The 26,280-nt window shown below is 41.9% G+C and overlaps 1 protein-coding gene across 1 annotated transcript in view; it reads left to right on the top strand.

The window, feature by feature from the left end:
- Positions 1-4,360: 4,360 nt before the first annotated feature.
- LOC121569432 (extracellular tyrosine-protein kinase PKDCC) overlaps positions 4,361-26,280 on the top strand; it is a 32,090-nt gene continuing 10,170 nt past the window's right edge. Inside the window, exons 1-3 of the mRNA XM_041880392.1 lie at positions 4,361-5,412; positions 14,266-14,388; positions 20,043-20,308. Coding sequence (XP_041736326.1) covers positions 4,612-5,412; positions 14,266-14,388; positions 20,043-20,308 — 1,190 coding nt within the window. The 5' untranslated portion in view covers positions 4,361-4,611. The remainder of the gene's footprint in view (positions 5,413-14,265; positions 14,389-20,042; positions 20,309-26,280) is intronic.

Genomic DNA, 26,280 nt, shown 5'->3' with positions numbered 1-26,280 from the left:
TGGTTGATTCTGGTACATTCAAGTTGGAAACTCGGAGCTCATGTTTCTACAACGAGTTTCCAAGTCGGAGATTTCAGAGTTTCCTTGTTCTGACTAGCACGTGAACGCAGCATCAGTCACACCATTTTTGAGAATGTTCCCAGAATGTAGTAAAAATATGACATGAAATAGAACCACATGGAACTTGTGTGAAATGTTCTGTGGAAGTACTAAAATTCCCACAGAAAAACATTGTCTCTTAATGTTCTTGGAACTATTTGAGAACATTCCCAATGTCAAACCATTTGGATGAAATTAAATGTAACCATGTTTGAACTTTTAGTAAATGTTTTGTTAAAGTAATGAAATACCAAGAAAGTAAAAAAAATGTGTAAAGTTCCTTAAATCTGATGAGAATGTTCCAAAAGCAAGCAACTATCCTGCACCATTCCCAGAATGTTGTGGGAAAATAACCATATGCAAAATATCCATAGGACAACCACGCTTTCACGAAGATCTAAGAAACAAAAGGTTCTCAGAACGTTTTGTGCTAACTTGGTAGTATTGTGTATTGGCCAAATGTAGACAAGTGTCCCATTGTGCTACAAGCCATGATTCACATTAGAACTCATTAGATATACTAATTTGCAATTAAATAGGAAGATTGGAGTGAAAACTGGAGTGCTGCATGCAGCTTTCAGTCAAAGCTAAATGGGATAAATGCAATGAAGTGTATCTAACCCCCATGCCAGATAGTGGGGTAGCTCCTGGGGAGTAGCTCTGTTTATTAAACACACACATTTGCACTGTCTTACTGAGATAAGTGTCTGCCATCACCTGCATTGCATTTAACATCTGACTGATACCCAGGGTTGTTGGTAATGAGCGGCATGCATAAACACACACACACAGACACACACACACGCGCGTGCACACGCACACACGCCGTGGCCCGGGCCTGATCCACTGACACGTTTCCTAATGGCTCCAACCAAAGCGCATGCTTGTTTCAAGGTCACATTCACACATAGTCTGAGGCTCATAAACTCACAGAGTGTGACTGAGTGTTGGTGGGCGGCACAGGCCTTCCTCCAGTCTTTCTCTCTCTCCTCCTTTCTCTCTTTCTTGCCAGCTTCCTCATTTCTCCACTAAACAGGACCAGAAGTTAATCTCTAAAAACATAACTCTTATGGAGTAGAGAAAGCTCTCTTGTCTCAGACACTGATATGGGTTTACTCCACTTTTCTACAGCAGCCAGCAGGAGGACAGGAAGAAGAAAACCATACAAACCTCCTGACTAAAGGTCCAGATGGAAATGGAGTCAGTTTAAACTTAAACGGACCATAAAAAAGCTTGGCACCAAAGTAGGAAATTAAATACATGTACAGTGCATTTCTAAAATCAAAACCATGAATAAGACACACAGCAAATTGAATAGATACAACCTCAAGACACTGTTCAGAAATTAATTATATTGATTAAAAACAGCTCCAGTTGACTGACTCCACTGTACATTGAAGTTCTGATTCAGAAATGACTCTGGCTAAAATGCCTTATCCAAGAAACTAGCTAATTTATTTTTGGCCTTTGGGTCCTTGCAACAAAATTGACAAAAGTAATATTTCACATTCATTGACAAGTTTACAACTTATATATTTAGACCTCTCCATGGCATTCACATTTGCAGGTTGCTGATCATTATTTTCGGCTCAAACTTGATTGACACATGCCATTACTTCGGGTGACATAGGCCTACTTAAGCACACAATGAATGGTCAACCATTTTAATTAATGCGTGACTTACAGTAACCAACGCGTAGGCTATAATTATCACCCTCAGAAAATAGAACGTAAAAGGATTAGCTCAGTCACATGCAGCCATAGGTTGCGCCAATCACAAAGGGACAGCAAAGGCTAAACATTCCTGCACTGCAGCAGCCTAATCCGTCACCCCCCCGAGCCAGCCAAACACCACTCCCTCTGCGAGGATTCTCATGTAAACGGCCGGTTAAATGGAAACCTTAAAGGTTAGGCCCCGCAGCACAGTGGTTATAAGAATACTATGTTTGGCTATTGTCCCCAGAAATCCTCAAGAAAATGAAGTTATTTAAGTGGGATTAATGCGTAGTAGCTCCCCTGAGGCGCACTGAGCCTCCCCACCCGCAGAGCTGTAGGCCTACGCCCCAAACCAGGCCATTCAAATAAATGCCCTCTCCACCCTTGTAGTAAGGAATCAGAAATACTACAGCAACAACTGCACGACTAATGAGGAAAATACAATTTCCTTACACTTACACATCACTCCTGTTACTCAAAAATGAATTGTATGCGTTTTGTGTCTGTGCGTTATGGTGATTAGGCTATCTTGCGCAAGTCAAAACTTGTTGACAGTTGGACTGCAATAGTAGGCCTAAATATTAACTAATATGTATTTACATCACAATGTAAGGATGACTTTGCTAAATAGGCCTAGATAAGTGTAACCAATCATTCTCTAATGAGCCATGTATATTACCAGATAACAATGATTGAATGCAATCACTGTGTGTAAAAGTAAAGAAAAAGAAACGCCAAATTTACAAATTGTTAATTATTTGATTATTATTATTATAAATCACTATTATTGTCACAATGTATAATTATCATCATCCTAAGCTAAGCTTCTCTACACCCATGCCGTCTTTAAGTGACAATAACAATTCCATATATGATACAATTTGGTGTGGGATACAGTGGTATAGGTAGTTACTATAATGCTTCAGCTCCACTGCAGTTCCATCCAAAATGGTCCTTACCAATCTGTCAAAAAGGCCCAATTGTTCCTAATATGTAATATAGGCTAATATAGTATAATATAATATTATGTAATATAATAATATTTACTGACCTATTTAAACCGAGACTAATATATATCAACCAAAGCTATAAAAAGGAGTGTGAGTGTGAGGAACCCCCCCGTGCGGCTGCGCCCCGCTGTCTCGGCTTTGTTTGTTCAGTTTCCAGGTTGATTGTATGTGTTAATTAGTTGCTAACAGCATGGTAATGTGGGTTTGATGGATAGACGTGTCACTAGCATTCAGGTCTACACTATCCGGAGCCCCAGCAGGGCTCAGACCGGTCTCGCCGCGTCATCCTGCTGATTTTTGGGGCCTAATGAAACCACGGAGGCTGCTCGGTTTTGTCTCTGCAACACCAGAAATAACTATTTTGTCATTAAAGTAATCCGATAAAAAAAAAATGAGGGCATTATTAATAACATTATTTTAAAGTTCATCATCGTTTACCACAATAGAGAGCGAGACCCCAGGGTGAACTCTCTGTTTGGGCCCACTAAAAAGGGGTCGTGATGGTGCTGGCTCATTTTTTAACGTCGCTGGCACTGCTACAGTGTATTTACAGTAGACAAACACCACGGGATTTATTTAGGAGGGCGGGGGTGCTGGCTAACATGAGATTCCATTCGAGGAATGCTTATCTCAGCCGAGTTTAACAAAGCCTTATTGGAGCCTATTATTTGATTATTTATACTCCTTTTTTTGTAATGTCTGCTTTTAATTTAGAGTTTTACTTCTCCGACCCCAGAGACGTAATTATACAGATTTTTTCCCCAAGTAACAGAGGGGCTCGCAGAACATCAGCCTGCAAGGAGCCTGGACTTCTCTAACAATTTAAAACCGAGGTTGTAGATTAAAACAATCCAAAAGTGTTAGCTAAATGCAATACTTGCTAAAAAGCATTGTGTTCTAATGTTTAGTTGTCTCTTATAAAGCAATGCTCATTATTCATTGGAAACATTTAAACTTACCTACTTTTCATGTTGTGTAACAATAGACCATCAGCAGAAAATGTACTCGATAGGTAACAATTTATAATATGGATGACATAACCAATTGGCATATATTGAGGCGTAGGCCCCTATTAGAAAGGCTTTGCAAACATTACATTAAGCCTATATTTAAACCACATATAAGCCATTCAAAAATTGAATTAAACAAATATTAATCCATCAAGAGCTATAGTAGACATTATTATTAACGTCCATCAATCAATTTATGCGCTTTCATCACTCGCTTCAGTGGGCAGCTTTTGCGCGTGCCATTACTCGAAACGGCAGTTCGAAGAAACCTCAAACACCGCCCCACAGCTGCTGGTTTGTTGGAACTCAGTGTCCAGTGTCTGGATTTTTCACATTGCACAATGGGTAGTGTGGTTTTAAGATTTTCTGTGTAAAACGTATCCTAATGAGAAATGCACTGCCTGGAGAACTACAGTGCATGATATACGTATGCTGTCAATCACAGTGGCGTCACCGTTGTTTAGTCGCTCAGGGGGGCTTCTAGTAGGCTACGAGAGAGGACCCCTGCCTGATGCGGGCATAAGTGGTGGGCTTTGCAGTCTGTGAAGGCAAGTGTATCACCATGATCAACCTTATATGGGGAGGATCTTAAGCCTGCTTGGCTGCATAAATCATAGTCAAGATGAAGACGTGATCATAGCGCATTCGGCATCGTTCGAGGATCGGTATACCATTAAGTTCTGACGCGCACGATATAACTGTGGACTCTGGGCATCGCTACAGAGGTGGTAGACTGCTAGGCGGGGGCTGGAGGCGAAGACAGACAAATATATTTTATGTTATTAATAAAACTGGTTACAATGAAGCGCAGAAAGATTGTGGTTGCGGCAGGCTTCTGCCTTGCCTTCTTCCTTGGTACACTGATGAATTTGCTGTATATACCAGGGTTTGAGCACCATCAGAACCACGACCATAGAGTACATCGGTACTACCACGAAAAAAAGCAGCAGGTTACAGACGATTCACAGCTTCAAGTCGGCGAGTCAGTCACTGAAGTTGTGGCCGAGTCCAATAGTAAACCTGCCGCAGGAAGCAGGCATCACCAGGACCTTTTGCTGCAGATACGAGAAAGATTTGATGAGGTTGTGCGGTACCGTCGGCGCCAAGCACATGGGTCTGGCACCGGAGACCCAGTCCGCCCGCTGGAGAGACGGAGGCTCATGGATTCAGAGCCAGGGGACAATTGGGACACTATCAAAGTCATTGAGCGAACCGATAACCGACAGACGCATGTTCAAAATCGACTTAAACCATCCACATACATGCACACAGCATCACGGAAAGATTTCACTATGAATTTGAGGAGCATTAACGGTACACTGATGCTTGGCTGCAGCAGCATAGACAACGTGACCAATGTTCAGTACCTCGGCTCAGGCTACACAAAGGCTGTCTACAAGGCGTCTCTCAACAACAGCTTGTCCGTGGCTCTGAAATCGGTGGATTTCGGGGGACACGATATGGAAAATTGCGTAAAGAAATATGGATCACCTGGAGACTGCTACACACTGGCGTCCTTCAAAATAGTGAAAGAAATGACGCTGATGGAAAGGCTACAGCACCCCAACATTCTAAAGGTAATCTATATCTAGGCTAGCTAACAAATTGATGACGAATGATTACAATTGTTTATATTATAGATCAGTGTCTTCTAGCCATTTCTGTTGCACAATTATTTATTGAGCTATAGGCCAAGTATCACACATAGGCCTATTTAAGATGTAGCATATCCTTGTGTTTTTATTGTCTATTGCCTAAAGGCCTTTATCGGAAATCCATTAATTTAGTTATAACTTGTAGCAGTGGCCCTTTAAATCATTTAAGTTTGACTTCAAATTTAACCCAATTTGTGCTCTTTAGCAGTATCGAAGTGAATTGCCATTTTGCCTTATACCAACAGTGAACCATGAATCATTATTTCCCTAATGACTGAATAACCATAGATGTGAAACTTTACATTAATTCTACTCTCAGCGTGTCAAAAGTGACACATGGGTTGAACACTTTGGAAATTGGTGTGTATTCCATTTCCACGAGATTCCTTGAGAAATCAGACCAGAGTGCAGTGAAAAGAAAATAGCCAGTATGAAATAAGTGTATGGTTGGCCTATTATTAATAGTGCTATTTGGATGATGTGCTGTCCTTTTAGTGGCTGATTAATAGTTTATAGTTGAATGAGCGCCATCGCTTCATTGTTACCCTGTCGATTTTAAGCTGATCAGCGGTTTGCTGGATCTGCATGGTGCATGAGCCGGTGAGCGGTGAGACGCCCGAGGCATCGCAGCATTCTACCTTGTATTTATTTGCATTTACACAACAGCTGTGGCGTAGCCTACCGATACGCGGGTAAATCATAATACATTTTTGTAAAAAAGAAAGAAGGCATTTTAATTACGTTATATCAACAGCTCGTCTTTAAGCAGCTTGTCTATAACGTCACCAAAATAAATGCATGCATGCGTAAAGGACGATTTTACAATTCAGACGGAGGAAGTAGCCTAGGGCAAATGGCCTTATCAATATCCACACTAATAAAGCATTTATAATCCATATAGGCCAACAATGTAGGTCTACAAATGGTTATGCCTGTACACGTATCCCTAGATCTATGCATAAGAACAACAGTTGCAAGCCTATACTGACGCATGTCACATTTTCCAATATAGGGCCTATATTTGAAGAACGTTCTTCTAATGTTTCACATGTTAGGCTACTGCTTGAGAAAACATATATGGCCTTGAGGTACTGGTCACAGTGGCATTTCTAGGCTACAGCATATAGTCCTAAATCTGTGCTTTACTGTAATATGCACCGCACGAGGCCCAATTAAAATATCCAAACAACAGCAATCCAAACGACGTCGTTGAGGGCATTTCATGACTTCATTGCAACTGTTGCTGGATGCATAGATAAATAGCCATCAAACCAGTGAAAAACGTGCCGTTTTGTTTTGAAATAAAGTGTAGGGTGGTTATTATAACCTAATAAAAATTAGGTAGGCTAATTTAAGGTAAAACAAATAGTTGCACTTTAACCAAGTAAAAAGTGGCATGTTTTCAAGATAGACCTACTGTTTTATAGGATGGTACAACAGAACCAAGACAGTAGCCAAATAGTCTATACAGAACATTTATTAAAATACAATATACGTAATCAATTATGCTCCCTAAAATCATTTTCAGGACAATATTATAAGTTTGTGATCTTTTGATCAGAATTGCTGTACATAAGTATTTTGTTAGCACATTCGAACTGGAAGTTATCTGTTAAAGCCAAATGTGTCATACATATTTTGAATCACTTCTATCAGCCTTTATCTTTTTGATTACATGGTGAATGTAGAAACATTTTAAGAACGATACCCTAGCCTAGGATATAAGGGAATATCTGGCCCATAATAAAGTTATTTACCCAGTATGACAATTTAGAGTTAGTTTACATTATTATCAAGATTTAAATTCCACATAAGAAAACAAATATCACACCCTTATAAAATTTGTATTATTGTAAAGCACATATAATTGTCAAACAATGTTAAACCCACATTAACCTTGAATTAAAATACAACATTAATATAGAAATCATTTTTTGTTGTTGTTGACATGTATAGACTTTAGTAAGGCTATGAGGAGTTAGGCCAATGCCACATTTTGTAACTTATTTTAATCTATGACTTAAAATGTATAACTAACTGGGTGTCTTTCAATTGATTTACATTCAATAATTGGGATAGTTCACATTATTAACTCATCTCAAAACTCTCCTTAAATTTGATGGCCAAGCTATAACTTTAACCAGAATTTTTTTTTTTGAAAACTGCATTGAAAAGGGGACTACATGTTACTACAGCATGTTAATACATTTGGACTGTTTCTAATGTTTTACTTGGTTTATTCATCAATAGGAAGTTATTTTCGTTATAGAAGTTCTGTTGTGGAGACAGGGGGGAGTAGAGCCCAATATAGTAGCGGTCCATCTCTCATCGCTCACTTACTAGTCCATGTTGTGATAGGTACAGATTTACATGAATATTGACTGTAGCACTGGAGTGTGTTTTTATTTTTATTTATTTGTTTTTTTTTGTAATACTGGAATCTTGGTTTGTGTGTCCACTCAGACTTCTCTGTCCATCACGGTGTAACACACACACACACACACACACACACACACACACACACACACACACACACGGCCTATACACACGTACACGCTAGCATTTGTGTGACTGGAAAGTGCACTTTGGCTATCCCACTCTATCATCGTTGTCATAAGCGAATAATACCAAGATGATTTATTTCAGGATAAACATAAAAACGAACAAAATTCATTTTCTGGCATGGAAGCTACATTGAGGGATTACAGGAATTGCTTTAGAAAATGTTAACATAAACTGGAAATGGTATGGAATTTCTCTCTCTAATCATAGGGAAAATATTATTTCTTTTTCATTCCTCTATGAACATGAGCACACCGGCCTTAAGGCTAATACATGCACTTTTTTTGTGCACCAGGAAAAATGCCTGAATGACTTCTAGGGTAAAGTTTACTGACATGCTCCACTAGCCATAGAAAGAATAAATCACAAGAATAAACAATATATTAACTTTAAAACTGAATTACAGCAATATCTCCATTACTAAAACAAATGTTTATTTTAGCTGGCTTAGGTCGATATTAATTTGACTTACTAGAATCATAACTTGAGATCTGTATGTATAACAATATTTTTCACGTAAATCTCCCATTGACATCAATGCATCATTTACCCAAAAATTGTGCAAAGTAACAACTGGTTGATTGCAAGTAAACGTTTTAGTATGTTTAGCATCCCAAAGAGTATTTCATGTCCAGCTCTGCTGATCTAATATATCCTGTTAGAGTGATGAAGTCTGGCTCTGTCCTGGCAACACAGTCAACAGCACACTGTCTGGTTAGTGTCTGCCTCTGGCAAGTCCCTCAGCATGAGAGGAGCGACAGAGGCCCGTGCTCTCTCACTGGAGAGAGTGGGATCTTATTGGACAGTCACCCCTTAAACTACCACAAATGGAGTCAGAGGTAGAAACCAAAGCAGTTCATCACTGTTCTCCTAACTCAGCACACTTTTGGTGTCAATAGCCATGTTGACTGATACTGCTTGTCCAGGATAGATGGGGTACGCTCCTGTGGAGAGAAGAGGAGAAGTGGGCGACTGACTGAGAGGTCGAGGTGGATTGTGGACACATGTTTTCACACCAGCACGCACGGCAGGCGCGGTCCACCTTTCTCTGCCCTCATCCATGTTAGAACGAGTGTGAACAATATGAATTTGAGCTGATCAGTGAAGGAGATAACAAGAGGGGCTGCTTGCCTGCTTGGGCTGACTGTGTGTGGGATGGAGGGAATGTGGCTCAGTTGGTAGAGCATGACGCTTGCAACACCATGGTTGTGGGTTCGATTCCCACGGCGGACCAGTATGAAAAAAAAAGTATGAACATGTATGCACTCACTTCTGTAAGTCCCTCTGGATAAGAGTGTCTACATAATGACATTAATGTAAAATGAGAGGGACGTGGAAGGTTAAGGGTCACCCTTCAGAGAAAGTGTATGTGGTGGATACAGATGATCTGAGAGTGGTGGGACCTCCGGGCTGCTGCTGGAGTCTGGGCCTGTTTCTGGCTGTGTAGTTGGATGATGTTTACACAACTGTGTCATTCTGTCAGCCTCTCCCTCTCTCCCCCAGGGCCTGCTCAGTAGATCTCCTCCATTAGTTGGAGAATCAGTAACCAGGTTGTGTTAATGTGAAAGCTGGGTGTCTGTGGGCCTTGGGGTCAGTTTGACGATGAGGGGACTGGAGACAGAGTTGCAATTAAGCCAGGGTTAACACTTTAACCTCCGACTTCCACGGGAAGGAAGCTGGGGGAAAAAAGAGAATGCCAGAGAAATGTGGTCCCAGGCCTGCCCTGCCTCTCTAAGCCCTCAGCCCTGTTTCTGATCAACCCCTACTCTGGGTCTATTGGGGCTCTGCAGCCCCCACACTCTGCAGGGAGAGCAGGGTGCCCTCATGACCCCCAGAACCCCAGGCCCTCACCACATAAACATAGGTCATTTCTGCTGCTCTTCTTGCTCTGAAACTTTCCAAGAATATACAATACATGCATGTCATCACTTCTAAGTAATAGATAAAGAAAGTAAAGGAAAGTACCATTTTGAAGTTGAATATGGGCTGTTGTGCATGTGCTCACAGAACATAAAAAATCCCAGTTTTAATAGAAAACATTAACAATTATTTGATCGGATAAAGTTAGATTTTTGTGAAACATTATTTGATAGGGCCAGCGAATCTCCCACATCATTTGCATTAGTTAAAGCTCTGTAACTTCTTCCTTTTATTTCACTCTGAGAACATGCTCAGCTCCTGTTAACTGGTAATCTGAATGTCAGGTTGGTATTGATTTGAGCCTGGAGAAACCCTGTGATGTGTTTAAGGAGGAAATGAGAAGATGAATATCACTCCAGAGTATTGGAGTAAATTATTTCTGCAAAACTTGTGTGCAGCCCTCTCCCCCGACACAGTTTGAAATGTTGTTTATTTTACTGAGCGGTTGGAGAAAACAAGTTGATGAGAGTTCTAACTCAACAAACTTGTTTCTGTTTCCATATGCTTCCTTCCCTATTTCGTTGAGATGTAAGGCACCAAATTCAGCAAAAACAATAATTCTGTACATTTTACAGTCATCCAAAAAGCACTAAGTTAGCAGTCATACATATTTTTCTACCTGAACGCTCGCTCCCAGACTATGTAATAAACGGAGTGTGTAATCATCGAAACTCAAAACTTTTAAACCCCTTTATGCACCCAAACTTACGGTTTAAACAATTTCACCCTCCTCTATTTAATGCATTATGAGACTCAAATCCATCTAATGTACTAGGATCAATTCACATGGAAAAGGAAAATGACAGATGGGTTTTCTGCCAGTTGCACTTGGTCCAAGTCTCTGATTAAAACAAGGCATACCAAATTCAACCATTAATGTCATTCGATACACACACACAACGGACACACACGCACGCGCGCGCGCGCACGCACACACACACACACACACACACACACACACACACACACACACACACTTACACACTTACACACTTACACACACACATGCTTACACACAGAAGCACTAAGTTAAACCCATACACTGTACATGAATTCACTTCAAACATGCATTTCATAAAATGTCATGAATAATAGTTCAAAGTATGTTACTTAATACCTGATTTGTGAGTGAAATTAAAAGCTCTACATTTTTATTGGGCTTACCTCCTCTGGGCTTACAGTAAGTCCCCACCCAGTCCATAGCAGTGATCCAGAGAGAATCTGGTTGGTATGATAGAGGTGTTCTTGTTTGACTGACACTCAGTCCTGCTGTGACCCTGTCCAACAGAAGAGCAGCAGTGTGCTCTGGGCTCTGGCAGATGCTTGGGATTTCATCTCTGGACAAACATGTCCACCCCGGGGCCGGTTTGATCGGGGGCCAGGAGGCCTTCGTTAAAGAGAGTGTGGTGACTGGGTTAACTACCCTGCCGACCCCCGCGTTTATTTACACATTAATAATGTCCCACACAGAAATGCTTTTGTGGAGCACTGGTGCGTTGGCATATTATGACGCGCATAGCATATGTACTTGACTATTTTGTCTGCTTCTCAAGCAGGGCAACTGTTCCCGCATCAGCAGCCCCTCTTGGCTGCTATACCCATCTCACTCTGACCGCCACCCGGCTACCCGGCCTCACCTCAAGCAGAACCTGCATGGATTCATTCTCTTTGTCCATCTTCAACTCTCAGCATTATTAACCGGTCTCAGTTGAAATGCACATTCCCACTACCCTACATTTAGTTTAGTAAGAATAGAGAGACCTTCCTTCCTTCAACTCACTTCTTGTGTGTACAGCCAACTGGCCAGTTGTGTCTGTGGCCCTGGCCCTCTGTCCCCTCTCTGTTCCTGGTGAGGCCATGCCGTGCTATGGCATGCTGACTCACTCCTGCCTCTGGCCAGGAAAGGGGTGAACTGCCAGGGGATTGGCCTACTAGGCTTGGTTCCTAATGTGCCTGCCTTTTCACACTTACCTCACCTCAGAGTTTCTCAGCCTTTACACTAAGGCCACGCTCTCTCAAACTCTATATACACCCATCCAAAGATGCACTTAGATAAACCTCTATGTCCAGACGAAACAGAGACATATCAAAACCTGAACTCAGAATAGCACCATAGATTCTGAACTCAGAACAACACTCACAACAGAACTCACAACAGAACTGTTCAGAATCCTGTTGCTAAAATATATAAATACATTTGCACAGATAAACATTTCTCTGAAAAATGTAAATGATGTCATGCCTTTCTCAGTAAAAAGACATTAACAAACCACCGAGGTGAGTGACCTCTGAACCCCAGTCAGACAAAATGGCACCAGATTCAGAGCAAACACAAACACTGCCCCAGCATGCGTACAGCTGCTATCTCACTCAGGGCAGCCTTAGCTGCCGATGAGTCTAGTCTGCCATGGAGGGAAAACACTGCCCTGATGCAGTCGTGTTCGCACAAGAATGCCTCCGCTGCACACAATACCAACAACTGCAGCACTGGCTGCAGACATGGTGCATACACACAACCTGGAGATGGTGTGTGATGATAATAGTCAATTACTGTAAATTCAATCTCAGATAACAAAACTTTCCGTACACTCCCACCCCTGGGAAAGCTTCTCTGGCATTGCCAAGGGCAATCTCACACACATGCACGCATCCGCATGCACGCACACACACACACACACACACACACACACACACACACACACACACACACACACACACACACACACACACACACACACACACACACACACACACACACACACACACACACACACACACACACACACTAATGATGCACACTTACTCCAAAAAAAGGTGTTAGTTCTGTATTGACCCTATATAAAAAAATAAAAATAAATATTTTGCTGCAAAAATGCGCTTTGGATTCACGTACTCAACAGAACAATTTTTACAGAGAGAAATAAAGCAACTATACAACACTCGAAAACTCAACTCAACTGAACTCAATTCATACATGCATTCTCACTGCACAAGGAACATGTTGAATTGAACTTATCCTGAAGGCCTGATTAAAGCTCTATAAGTGCAGTCTTCTTCATGTGTTTCTCATGCCGCACCCAGTGGTGGGGTGAGGGGGCACTCTGCCAGCCTTGCCCACAGGCCCCTCCTCTCCTCCCACAAGGTTGGCACCCACTGGGCACCTCACATTTCCCATCACACACCACTGCTATAAATGTCTCTGCATCACTCTTCACAGACACACCCAAACTGCTGACAAACAGTAGTCAGCCTCAGAGAGTATGAAGCCTCTACTACTTTACTCTCAGACATGCTACATTCTCACATTATTAACTTGTAAAGCCTTTATTAACCTAAAAACAACATGCAATGCCACCTTCTCTGTTTTGCATAGTCAGTGTTTTCCCTGGTGGTATGGTTGACAGCGATATTGGTTGTTATGCTTTTAGATTTAATTTCATGCCCACTTATTTTAACTAGTTCTTCTGGCACAAATTATCTTACACAAATGTTTCTGCAAGCAAAGGACCAGCATCTCTAGGAGGCACTTACCATAGTAACAAAGAGGAGAGTAAACTACTACAATCGACCCAAATAAACATTAATGAGTGCCAACGCTCTCGCATGTCTCATTGCATTTTCATTTAAAAACATCAGAATGCATGCAACCAACAACAGTAATTCAATCTTCTGATTGAGATTGTTTGTCATTGACCGCTCAGATTTACACAGTGTACAAAACATTAGGAACACCTTCTCTTTTCATGATGACATAGACTGATCAGGTGAATCCAGGTGAAAGCTATGCTCCCTTATTGATGTCACTTGTTAAATCCACTTCAATCAGTGTAGATGAAGGGGAGGAAACAGGTTAAAGAAGGATTTTTAAGCCTTGAAACAATTGAGACATGGATTGTGTATGTGTGCCATTCAGAGGGTGAATGGGCAAGAAAAAATATTTAAGTACCTTTGAACGGGGTATAGTAGTAGGTGCCAGGTGCACCGGTTTGAGTGTGTCAAGAACTGCAATGCTGCTGGATTTTTCATGCTCAACAGTTTCCCGTGTGTATCTAGAATGGTCCACCACCGAAAGGACATCCAACAAACTTGACACAACTGTGGGAAGCATTGGAGTCAACTTGGGCCAGCATCCCTGTGGAATGCTTTCGACACCTTGTAGAGTCGATGACAGGCTGTTCTGAAGGCAAAACAGGGTGCAACTCAAAATTAGGAAGGTGTTCCTAATGTTTTGTACACTCAGTGTATATCGTATGTATAAGATGAAGAACCAGTGTTTCTCTGTGTACCCTCCAGTTGTATGGGTACTGCTACCAGGAAAGCAATGACATCCAGGACACGGTGACTGCCATCACAGAGCTGGGAAGTCCTCTGGAGATGATCCAACTACTGCAGACCTCCTGGGAGGAACGCTTCAGGGTGAGTGTTGGTGGACAACACACACACATTTCACTTAAACACAGACCCTCACTTAAAGCACTACTTACAACAGTGTTTTAATCGAATGCTACATTGACATTATCACTATCTTGTGAACGTCTTGTGATTTTCTCTCTCTCACTGAACAGAGTGCAACATGTATGAGTCAGCAGAATAGGCTGAATGCTGGTTGGGTTTACTGAGGGACTGAGGGTGGATCACATGCATAAGTGGATACTAAGGCCTTACTGAGCCCCCTGTGACTCAAACCCATTACAGGCTGTCTCAGAGTGTAGAGCGAATTGGCTGAAGCATGAGCTTGGTTAACCTGGTTTATAGGGACACTACTGGTATAGCGGATGGTATTTCCAGAGCCAGAGCCCTTCTCTTGCCCAGTTTCCTGCCTCCCTAGCTGGGTAGCATGGACCTGTGTGCCACTGGGCCGCTGGGGCCTCTGGGCCGGGTCTGCCGATCACTATCACCACAGAGCCACAATCTAATTATTTCCTATTGCTTCCTGTGGCTGGGGAGTGCCCACCCGCCTGCCGCACAGAGGATGAAAGAGCTTCGGTGCATGAAATCACCAGCAAGTGCTCTCTTCCTCTTTTCTCTCTCTCCCCTCCTTCCTTTTCTTCCTTTTTCCCTTTCTTCCTTTCCTCACTGGCAAGACTGGAGGAGATTCACTGAGACAGTCAGCTCTTCTACTGAGAGATCCTTCAACACAAATGTTTTGATGATGAATACAGGGTGGGAAATCTAATTTGAGATTGTTATCAAATTTCAAATCAACCTATAGCTATAGGCACATATGGATCAGAAAAGGAATGGATATATATATATATATATATATATATATATAACATAGTAATAGCTTCACAATGCCCTCTGATAGGCCTTGGGCTTCCTTAAGTGCCTTGAGCTTTAATATAATTTACATCTATAGAATCCTTTCAGATGTGTAGAAGTGCCTGGGGGGTAGGGGTTAGGGTGTAGGGGCTAGGGGCAGGTTGGGAATTGGGCATGGGGGAGATAGTTAAAGAGTTCCCAGTGTAACCATTGACACATGCACAGCTCAACACGTCCTTGGATGTGTGATCACTGTCATTTATAACACTACACACTATGCCTATCTACATGTCATCACACTAGTCTATGACCTCCTAAAGCATAATTAGTTTAATCCCTTAATCAACACTGTATTTGTCATGGAGAGGCGGCCTTTAACCAAAGTCAGAGCTCCCTCACGGAGCTTCATAGTGTAGTTAGCCACACAAAATACATCAGCCAGTGGAGGCTCATCAGAGGAGGAAGGGGAGGACCATCCTCAGTAAATTTGATAAATATAAAAATAGTGAAACATTAAAAAAGTTATCCTTTTTAGATAGAACTATACTAAATATATTCACGGCACCAAATAATTGATTAAAACAATCTGTTTCGCAATGAAGGTCTACAGTAGCCTCAACAGCATTCTCTGGGGTAGCACCATGGTATAGCCGGAGGACAGCTAGTTTCCGTCCTCTGGGAACATTGACTTCAATACAAAACCTAGGAGGCTCATGGTTTTCACCCCCTTCCATAGACTTACACAGTAATTATGACAACTTCCGGAGGACGTCCTCCAACCTATCAGAGCTCTTGCAGCATGAACTGACATGTTGTCCACCCAATCAAAGGATCAAAGAATGAATCTAGTACTGAAAGCATAATCTACAGCTAGCTAGCATTGGAGTGCATAACATGTGGTGAGTAGTTGACTCAAAGAGAGCGAAAGACAATAGTTGAAATTTTTTGAATGAATGAATTTATTCAAAAATGAAGGAGAAGCAAGAGAGAGAGAGAGAGAGAGAGTTATATTTTGTATTTTTTCACTTTCAATTTCACTTACTTAGCTAGCGAATGCAGCTAGCTAGTTTAGCCTACTCAAACACCAAGCTCAAACAGAGAGTGATGCTATGTTAGCTAGCTGGCTATGGCTATCCAACGCTGGAACTCTTCCAAGTCATGGTAAGCTTTTGATTTTATTAATTTATTGCCACCAGGCCCTGCCGGTGTAACTGCTAAACTGCTTGCTAGACACTGTACAGCACGGTTGTAGCGAGTTTACTAATGCGTTAGTTATAGTAGCTATGTTGACTATAATGTTAGCTAATATGCTGACAACGATGTAGGCTGTGTGTAGCAGTTAGGTTATGGTATGAAGGTTTGGCTTGGAAATATTTTTTTGCCTGGTCACAGACAGCTTTTGTGTTGTGCACTGAAGTCCACAAGCGAAGGGAAAAGGTGAGATGAGGAGAGTGCGTAGATGCAAGAAGGAATTATATAATGAGCAAAGTGATGATGGTGTTTGTAAGTGTTATGAAGGTTTGGCTTGGAAAGGTTTCTATGAAAGTGAACTGCGTTTGCGGATGATCAGGGGTGTATTCATTCCGCCTATTTCTTTGAAAAAACATTTCTTAAATGGAAGCAAACGAAACAAAACGGGGATAAACATACCTGAATTTTTCCAATAGAAACTATTGTTTGCAACTTTTGGACTAATCATTACACACCCTAGATCATCTAGATGCAGGCAAGAGTGTGCAAGGTGGTATTGAATGTGTCACTGTCTGTCACCTTACTCAAATTTTTATCTCAACCTGATAGGTTGTAGCAACCTCATGATGGGTATAGGGAAAATTTGAGTATCATGTAGTAGCCTAAACCTATCGATGTTACGTTGAGCTGGTTGAATGGAATATGAATAACAGTCATCCAATATGCTGTAGCTAATAGAAATAAGTACATGCTCATCTTAAAAGGCACCGACTGCCACTGACATCAGCCATCTGGTAAATAAATAGATTGAGGTAACTTTCCACTTTGATTTCCTGGGCCTTCATGCAGCATCAGTCTGTGCTATGTGTGTTCATGCTGCATCAGTGTGTGCTGTGTGTGTTCATGCAGCATCAGTCTGTGCTGTGTGTGTTCATGCAGCATCAGTGTGTGCTGTGTGTGTTTATGCAGCATCAGTGTGTGCTGTGTGTGTTCATGCAGCATCAGTGTGTGCTGTGTGTGTTCATGCAGCATGAGTGTGTGCTGTGTGTGTTCATGCAGCATCAGTCTGTGCTGTGTGTGTTCATGCAGCATCACTCTGTGCTGTGTGCGTTCATGCAGCATCAGTGTGTGCTGTGTGCGTTCATGCAGCATCAGTGTGTGCTGTGTGTGTTCATGCAGCATCAGTCTGTGCTGTGTGTGTTCATGCAGCATCACTCCGTGCTGTGTGTGTTCATGCAGCATCAGTGTGTGCTGTGTGTGTTCATGCAGCATCAGTGTGTGCTGTGTGTGTTCATGCAGCATCAGTGTGTGCTGTGTGTGTTCATGCAGCATCAGTCTGTGCTGTGTGTGTTCATGCAGCATCAGTATGTGCTGTGTGTGTTCATGCAGCATCAGTGTGTGCTGTGTGTGTTCATGCAGCATCAGTCTGTGCTGTGTGTGTTCATGCAGCATCAGTCTGTGCTGTGTGTGTTCATGCAGCATCAGTCTGTGCTGTTTTTTGGTTGCTCCTTTGTTTCCCCACAACATAAGCGTCAGGTCTCCCTCCCTTGTCACCCAAGATCCTTCCCTTGAAATGTGGAGTGTGAAATGAAAGAAAAATATGCTTTTTCTCTGAGTATTTGCAATTCGTATGAGGCATTAATAGACTCTAGGGAGGCGCGCTGTAAACCCACTGAATTTGAAATGCTCCATTTAGGTCTGTAACCATTTCCTGTGAGCGTTGACAAAGGCTTTGATGGCCCTGGCCTGCAGCCCCTGTCAGTGAGAGACACACCCATATCCCCTTCAACCCCTCCCTCCAGTCTGTCTGTCAACCTTCACGTCAGGCTCATTTACATTTACATTTATGGAAATTATAAATTATAGATACATTCAATCAAACCTGTATTTCAGATTTACAATACGCAGTATGGTCAAATAGAATGACAGAATAGTTAGGGTACTTTAAAAACCTATGGCTATCAATCAAATCAATCAAAAAAATGACCCAGCATTTACAGGGGCAATCAGCAGTTGAAACAACAACAAAGCTAATTCCCCGCCACTGTTTCAGTAAAAAGCTGAGGGATGGGGCTGGAGAAATGTAACCACTCTCAAATTCATAGACAGAGCTATGGATGAAAAGACTGACCATCCATGATATCAACCTTATAGTTTTTACGATGTTTTGAGGCTGTACAGTGTTTCAAAAAATATTTACTTTGTTTATATTTGGGTTCTGTTGGGTTACTACAGCTGAACTAAGCTCATAAGGAATTTATGAGTTACACTACCAGTCAAAAGTTTGGACACACCTACTCATTCAAGGGTTTTTCTTTATTTGTTCTATTTTTTACATTGTAGAATAATAGTGAAGACATCAAAACTATGAAATAACACATATGGAATCATGTAGTAACCAAAAAAGTGTTAAACAAATCTGTCATCAAGGCAAAGGGTGGCTATTTGAAGAATCTCAAATATAAAATATATTTTGATTTGTTTAACACTTTTTTTTGGTTACTACGTGATTCCATATGTGTTATTTCATAGTTTTGATGTCTTCGCTACTATTCTACAATGTAGAAAATAGTAAAAATAAAGAAAAACCCTTGAAGGAGTAGGTGTGTCCAGACTTTTGACTGGTACTGTATATTTTTCAAGAATAAATGGGTACGTATCATTAATTTATACATTTAAAAATTGATGTAGCAACTGTAGATTGCCCATTTAAGCATAGTATGACATAGTATTGCATTCCTCCAGCACTACTCTCACTTCACTAGGATAAGAAAGAGACTCCAGGCCCTAACTCACGCCTCAGTGCTCTGTGTCTGACCTCTCCCACTCACTCTTAATCCACAGTACATTAAAAACAGCTTTTGTCTCGCTTGAAAAGAAATGAGCTGTTCAGCACCTCCTCCTCTCCTCCTTTCTCTCTCTGTCTCACTCCCACTCTCTACTCTTGGGAACGTAGATGTTTGGTTTATAGTCTGTGTACTATAGGTGTCTGTTCCCCCTTTCACGTGTTCTCTAGCCCCTTTCACGCTTCCTCTTGCCCCTCTCAGCCCTTACCCTCGACCCCTGGACACACACAATGGGAGAGGGACACACGCATACACATAAACACCAACACTCAAGTAGTTCTCTCAGGGATTTATGAGTGTTCAAAGAGGAAATGGGGGGGGGGGGGTTGCTCCCAGTCAACCCCAAAGAGAACAATGCAGTGGAAAAGAGAACAATGCAATGGAAAAGAGATGGAATAGAGAGATGGAATCAGGGAAATAGTGACAGACTGACTCATCTCCACTGTCAATACTCTTATCTGCTACAGAATTACACTAAAACCCTTCCAACCTTCCAATTTCAGGGCGGATACTCTAACTGGACTGTTTAAGATAAGGGCTCCACATTTGGCACAGAAGTAGATTCATGTACCCTGAACAGATTTTGATATGGAGCCACCATTCTCTCTCTCTTAATTCAACTGAACTCAATTCAAAGGGGCTTTATTGGCATGGGAAACATATGTTTACATGACCAAAGCAAGTGAAAATAAATAAACAAAAGTGAAATAAACTATCAGAAATTAACAGTAAACATCTCTCTCTCTCTCTCTCTCTCTCTCTCTGCTGTAGATCTGTCTGAGTCTGGTGCGTCTGCTCCACTACCTGGCCCACTCCCCTCTGGGCTCTGTCACCCTGCTGGACTTCAGGCCTCGCCAGTTTGTCCTGGTGGCGGGGGAGCTCAAAGTAACAGACCTGGACGACGCCAGCACAGAGGAGGCCCCCTGCTACCCCTCTGACTGCGTCATGGAGTTTCCCGCCCGCAACTTCACACTCCCCTGCAGCAGAGGGCGCTGCCTGGGCATTAACGAGAAGCGCAACCTCTACAATGCCTACAGGTGAGGAGGAGCAAGACCTCTGCCATGTTAAAGGATAATCTCATTATTTCATTGGAGGCTGGTGGGGAGGGAGAAATCGGAGGGTGGGTTGGGTTAATAGCATTTCAGCCATGATTTAAAGGGACATCAGCATCCACTGAATTAGTTACATCACAGTATGATGAGAGTGGTTCTGTTGAAGTCAATCAAATTCAATCAAATGTATTTTATAAAGCCCTTTTTACATCAGCAGTTGCCAAAAAATTGTTATACAGATATACCCAGCCTAAACCCCCAAAGAGCAAGCAATGCAGAAGAATAGTGGCTAGGAAAAACAACCTAGAAAGAAACCTAGAGAGGAACCAGGCTCCGAGTGGTTGCCAGTACTCTTCTGGCTGTGCCGGGTGTAGGCTTTAAGAGTACATGGCCATTAAGGCCAGCTTGTTCTTCAAGATGTTTAAACGTTCATAGATGACCAGCAGGGTCAAATAATAACCACAGTGGTTATAGAGGATTCAACAGTTCAACAACTCAGGTGAAATGTCAGTTGGCTTTTCATAGCCGAGCATTCATTCATTCAGTGAGTGAGTGAGTGAGTGAGTGAGTGAGTGAGTGAGAGAGAGAGAGAGTCGAAGCAGCAGGTCCGGGACAAGGTAGCACGTCCGGTGAAACAGGTCAGGGTTCCATAGCCGGAGGCAGAACTGGATCGGCAGCACGACCGGAAGGACTGGGACAGGGACAGCCAGGAGTCGTCAGGCCAGGTAGTCCGGAGGCATGGTTCTATGGTTCAGGTTCTTCCAGGAGAGAGAAAAAGAAAGAGACAGAGGAGAATTAGAGGGAGCATGCCTAAGATCACACAGGACACCAGACAGGACATGAGAATTTGAGATCACACAGACTGACCCTAGCCCCCCGACACATAGACTATTGCAGCATAGATACTGGGGACTGAGACGGGGGATCAGGGGACATTGTTGCCCTGTCCAAATTTACCCCCGGAAGGGGCCAACTGGGCAGGATATAACCCCACCCACTTTGCCAAAGCACAGCCCCCACACCACCAAAGGGATATCAACAGACCTAACTTACTACCCTGAGACAAGGCTGAGTATAGCCCACAAAGATCTCCCCGATTTGCACAAGCCTGAGGGGGTACAAAACTGGACAGGAATATCACATCAGTGACTCAACCAGTTCAAGTCGAGTATAGCGAAAAAAGGCTGGCATGACGTGATGTGCCCTTCTAGGGACAAGTTAGCCCTCCATCCAGCTGCTTGCTTCGAAAGGAGGCCTGTGCAGGGACATAGCCTGCAATTTCAGTCTGTTCAGGTGGGATGACGTTTTTGGTCCACAACATGACATCACAATCTGATCTGATTATTCTGACCAATGACCAGTCATCTTTTATTTGCATAGGGGTAAGCGGGGTAGGATCTAGAGCAGAGGTAGGCAACTAGATTCAGCCACGGGACGATATTTGTCAAAGCGGATGGTACACTGCCAATTGACCACAAGAGATTGTATTTGAAAATAAAAATAATTTCATACCATGATTATTTATTTTATTCATGAAAAAATTTGCAGGATGAAATCTCTTGATTCATCATTTTGTTATGCTACAGCCTTATTCTAAAGTGGATTAAATTACTTTTTCCCCCCATCAACCTACACACAATACCCCATAATGACAAAACAAAAACAGGTTTTTAGAAATGTTTGTCAAATTAAAAAATTACAAATAAAACTGAAATACCTTGAGACTTGAAATTGAGCTCAGGTGCATCCTGTTTCCATTGATCATCCTTGAGATGTTTCTATAACTTGATGTTTTAGAAAGGCACACATCTGTGTAAATAAGGTCCCACATTTGTCAGAGAAAAAACCAAGCCATGAGGTCGAAGGAATTGTCCGTAGAGCACCAAGACAGGATTGTGTCAAGGCACAGATCTGGGGAAGGGTAGAAAAAAATGTCTGCAGCATTGAAGGTCCCCAAGAACACAGCGGCCTCCATCATTCTTAAATGGAAGAAGTTTGGAACCACCAAGACTCTTCCTAGAGCTGGCCGCCCGGCCAAACTGAGCAATCGGGGGAGAAGGGCCTTGGTCAGGGAGGTGACCAAGAACCCGATGGTCACTCTGACAGAGCGAATCTTCCAGAAGGACAACCATCTCTGCAGCACTCCACCAATAAGGCCTTTATAATAGAGTGGCCAGACGGAAGCCACTCAGTAAAAGGCACATGGCAGCCCGCTTGGAGTTTGCCAAAAGGCACCTAAAGGACTCTCAGACCATGAGAAACAAGATTCTCTGGTCTGATGAAACCAAGATTGAACTCTTTGGCCTGAATGCCAAGCGTCACGTCTGGAGGAAACCTGGCACCATCCCTACAGTGAAGTATGGTGGTGGCAGCATCATGCTGTGGGGATGTTTTTCAGCGGCAGGGAATGGGAGACTAGTCAGGATAGACAGAAAGATGAACGGAGCAAAGTACAGAGAGATCCTTGAGGAAAACCTGCTCCAGAGAACCTAGGACCTCAGACTGGGGCGAAGGTTCACCTTCCAACAGGACAACGACCCTAAGCACACAGCCAAGACAACGCTCAGAGTGTCTTCGGGACAAGTCTCTGAATGTCTTTGAGTGGCCCAGCCAGAGCCCGAACTTGAACCTGATCTAACATCTCTGGAGAGACCTGAAAATAGCTGTGCAGCGATGCTCCCCATCCAACCTGACAGAGCTTGAGAGGATCTGCAGAGAAGAATGGAAGAAACTCCCCAAATACAGGTGTGCCAAGCTTGTAGCGTCATACCCAAGAAGACTTGAGTGTAATCGCTGCCAAAGGTGCTTCAACTAAGTACTGAGTAAAGGGTCTGAATACTTATGTAAATGTGATATTACATTATTGTTATCTTTTTTAAATAAATTTGCAAAAATGTCTAAAAACCAGTTTTTGCTTAGTCATGGGGTATTGTGTGTAGGTTGATGAGGAAAAATAACAATTTCATCAATTTTAGAATAAGGCTGTAACGTAAGAAAATGTGGAACAAGTCGAGGGGTCTGAATACTTTCCGAATGCACTATATATGGCACAGCTGTCAATATTCTGGTCCTTAAATGAACCTTTTTATTTATCACAATCTTCTTTAACCAATTTTGGTCTTGCAGGGCCGACAGACAAGTTCCTTACTTTCTCCCCCTTCCACTTGCCTCTTCCATTTTTGTGGTAATGCTGGAATTAGTTTATTCTTTGCCGTGTACCAAACAGCATGGAATAGGACTTTGTTTGATTTAAAACAAAATATTTGCTAGAAACCATTTTTGTAAACGTTAAAATCAACTTGGAGAGTTTCTTGTATCTGCAAAATATTTTAACCTGATATATAGAGCATTGTATCATCAGTGTCTAAGTGAACATGTGTATTCTGACAAATTGGAGGCAATTCATTTATGAATATAGAGAAAAGAATACTGAACCTTGAGGTACTCCTCTACTGAGTCAAAGAAGATGTGATTTGTGTCCTTATATGAAACACATATTTTTCTATTGCTAAAATATGCATGGAACCAGTTTGGTGATCTATTAGTGAAACCAATGTTTTGAAGTTTTCCTAGTATGATAGAATGTTCAGCTAAATCAAATGCTTTTGATAAATCAATAAAGATGACAAAATCTTTGGCAAAATTAGAGTATACCCACTTATCCAGGCACCACTACACTGCATAGGGCTGATGGAAAGACAGCAGTCACACAGCATGATGTTAAAGGATAAGCAGTCCATAAACTCGGACATAATAAGCCAGTAGGTACCAATCATAAGAATACAAAAACACAACCATTAAGCATTTCCCAATCGAAATGTACAACATTTCACGTTTAGCACATAAAGTAACCAGTGACCTAAAGTTTAAAGTGGAACTGACAGCGTTTTAACTACTTTGCAGATATGAAACAAACAGACAATCATGATATCAATCAAAAATATCAAATTCCCAATTTATGCTACAAAACCACCTTTATAAGAGGTTTTAAAAATAGGTTATATTTGATTCCATGTTCCATGACGTACACTAAGGAATTGTTGGCAGAGTAGATGGATGCAGTTCAACGCATGATTAATATAATTCAATAGTCCAAAAATATTGCTATCAGGTTGTAAATCACAGCTGGCCTGGTACATTGTTAGCTGCCCCCATTCGGGATGCACTGTTTCAGTTTCAATTATACAATATTCTGGACAAAAACGGATGAATGTAACTAAGGCTGGGAATGTCAATAAAATCAAACTAGCAAGGGCAATGATCACAAGTGAGTGACTGACTTTTTCCCTTCATATCTTTTTTCGGTGGCTATACACAGCTAGAGATGCAGGTGTAATTTGGTTAGCTAGCAAGAACTTAAACAACTGTTATCCAGTTAGCATATCTCTTGCGTTCGCAATTTCACTCTGGCTATCTACTCCAATTTCAGAGCACTCTCGTCTAAATGTGCCAGAGCGCAGAACAACTGATGAATTTACGAATACGCAACACCCGCTGAATATGACCAGTGTCAGTAAACGTAGGCAAAAAAAATAATAGTTAGTCAAGAATGCTCTAGATAACATGTAAACAGCCCAACCAGCTCTGTTAGGGCGAGTAAAATGGTCAGTGAGGTGTTCTCTCATTTGTGTCTGGAAGTAGCTAGCTAGCAAGCTAGCCAACTTTAGCCAGTTAGCTTGGGTGCTTGATTGGGACAAGCATACATTGGCAGGCAAGCTGCAGAAGGACGAGGAGCTACAATTCCCCATCGTTTATCAGTGCAATTTTGATGGCCAACTGGCTGAAAAAGTTTGAGAGGGTTTATCCAATGTTCCTTTGTTAGATTTTAGCTCATCTTGCTCTGGCTAGCATTAGTTGTTGATCTTGTTGTTGTTGATGTGCAGAGCCTACCTTTTCATGGTTGTTTGTTCAATAGGACTGTAAAGTTCCCAAATGTAAGAGGACTCCCGTGGTGTTGACATATTTGCAGAAATCCATTCAGGTGTATTTTTTTGGCTTTTGGCGAATGCGTTCTAATGATCTAAAGTTGCGCTGTTGCAACTGCCTGTAAACACACAGTCAAGTTCAAAGTGAATGATGGCAGGCCCGTGTGGCAAATGGCTTGTTTGTATGAAGGCCTACTGTAGCTCTGATTGGCTATAGAGCACAGGTCTGTGTAGACTCCGGTCCTGGACAAGACATATGTTAGTATTCGGTTTTATTGATTGCAGTGTCTATTAATTGTCGAAATGCATGGCCGCTTTCCCACTCTATATTGCTATAACATTTTCACAAATGCCTTAGCATACATAATTCTCAAACATTCTAAGAATTTGTGAAAATTTGAAAATGACCATATCTAAGTGGTCGCTTGTCAGAAATGTTTTTTTTTAAAGTGTAATATTCTTCCTGGGGGTGTATATGAACAGATTTTAATAAGATTTCATGTTGCTAAAATGTTGTCAGTTCCACTTTAAATGCAACAATGTGTCATACACATAAGTTCGTTTCAAAGAGATGGCTAACAACAGCAAGCACGCTGCAGTAAAAAACACAGTTCCACTCACCAGATGATGATCATTTGAAACTTAACTTCTTGTTGAAAGTTATTCATGAAAAGGGAGAAGCTAACAAATTAGCAACAATATCCTCTTTGATAACTCCTGCTGCAGCCACTGCAAACTAGCCGACAACTAAAGCTAGCTAGCTAGACCATGGGAAAACTACTGCTCGCTATTGCGCAGTGATCTGTTGGCCTTCAAGAAGGCAGAAGTTTCCATAAGTTTTGTAAAAACGGTCCCACCCATTAAGTCAAAATGTGATTGGTTGATTCCACTGTCACTCCCAAATGTTGCCCTAATGACAGATGCCTTTATCTAGCTTCTGATGGCCTAGCCAATGGCTGACATAGTTAGCTAGATTTATCTCCCCAGAGACCAGCAAAGAAAAATCCTGATTTTATATTATTTTGTCTTCAG

Source organism: Coregonus clupeaformis, chromosome 1 (assembly GCF_020615455.1).
Source record: "Coregonus clupeaformis isolate EN_2021a chromosome 1, ASM2061545v1, whole genome shotgun sequence".
In the NCBI taxonomy this organism is placed as follows: domain Eukaryota; kingdom Metazoa; phylum Chordata; class Actinopteri; order Salmoniformes; family Salmonidae; genus Coregonus; species Coregonus clupeaformis.
The sequence above is the reverse complement of the archived record's forward strand: the minus strand, read 5'-3'. Positions and strand labels throughout refer to the sequence as shown.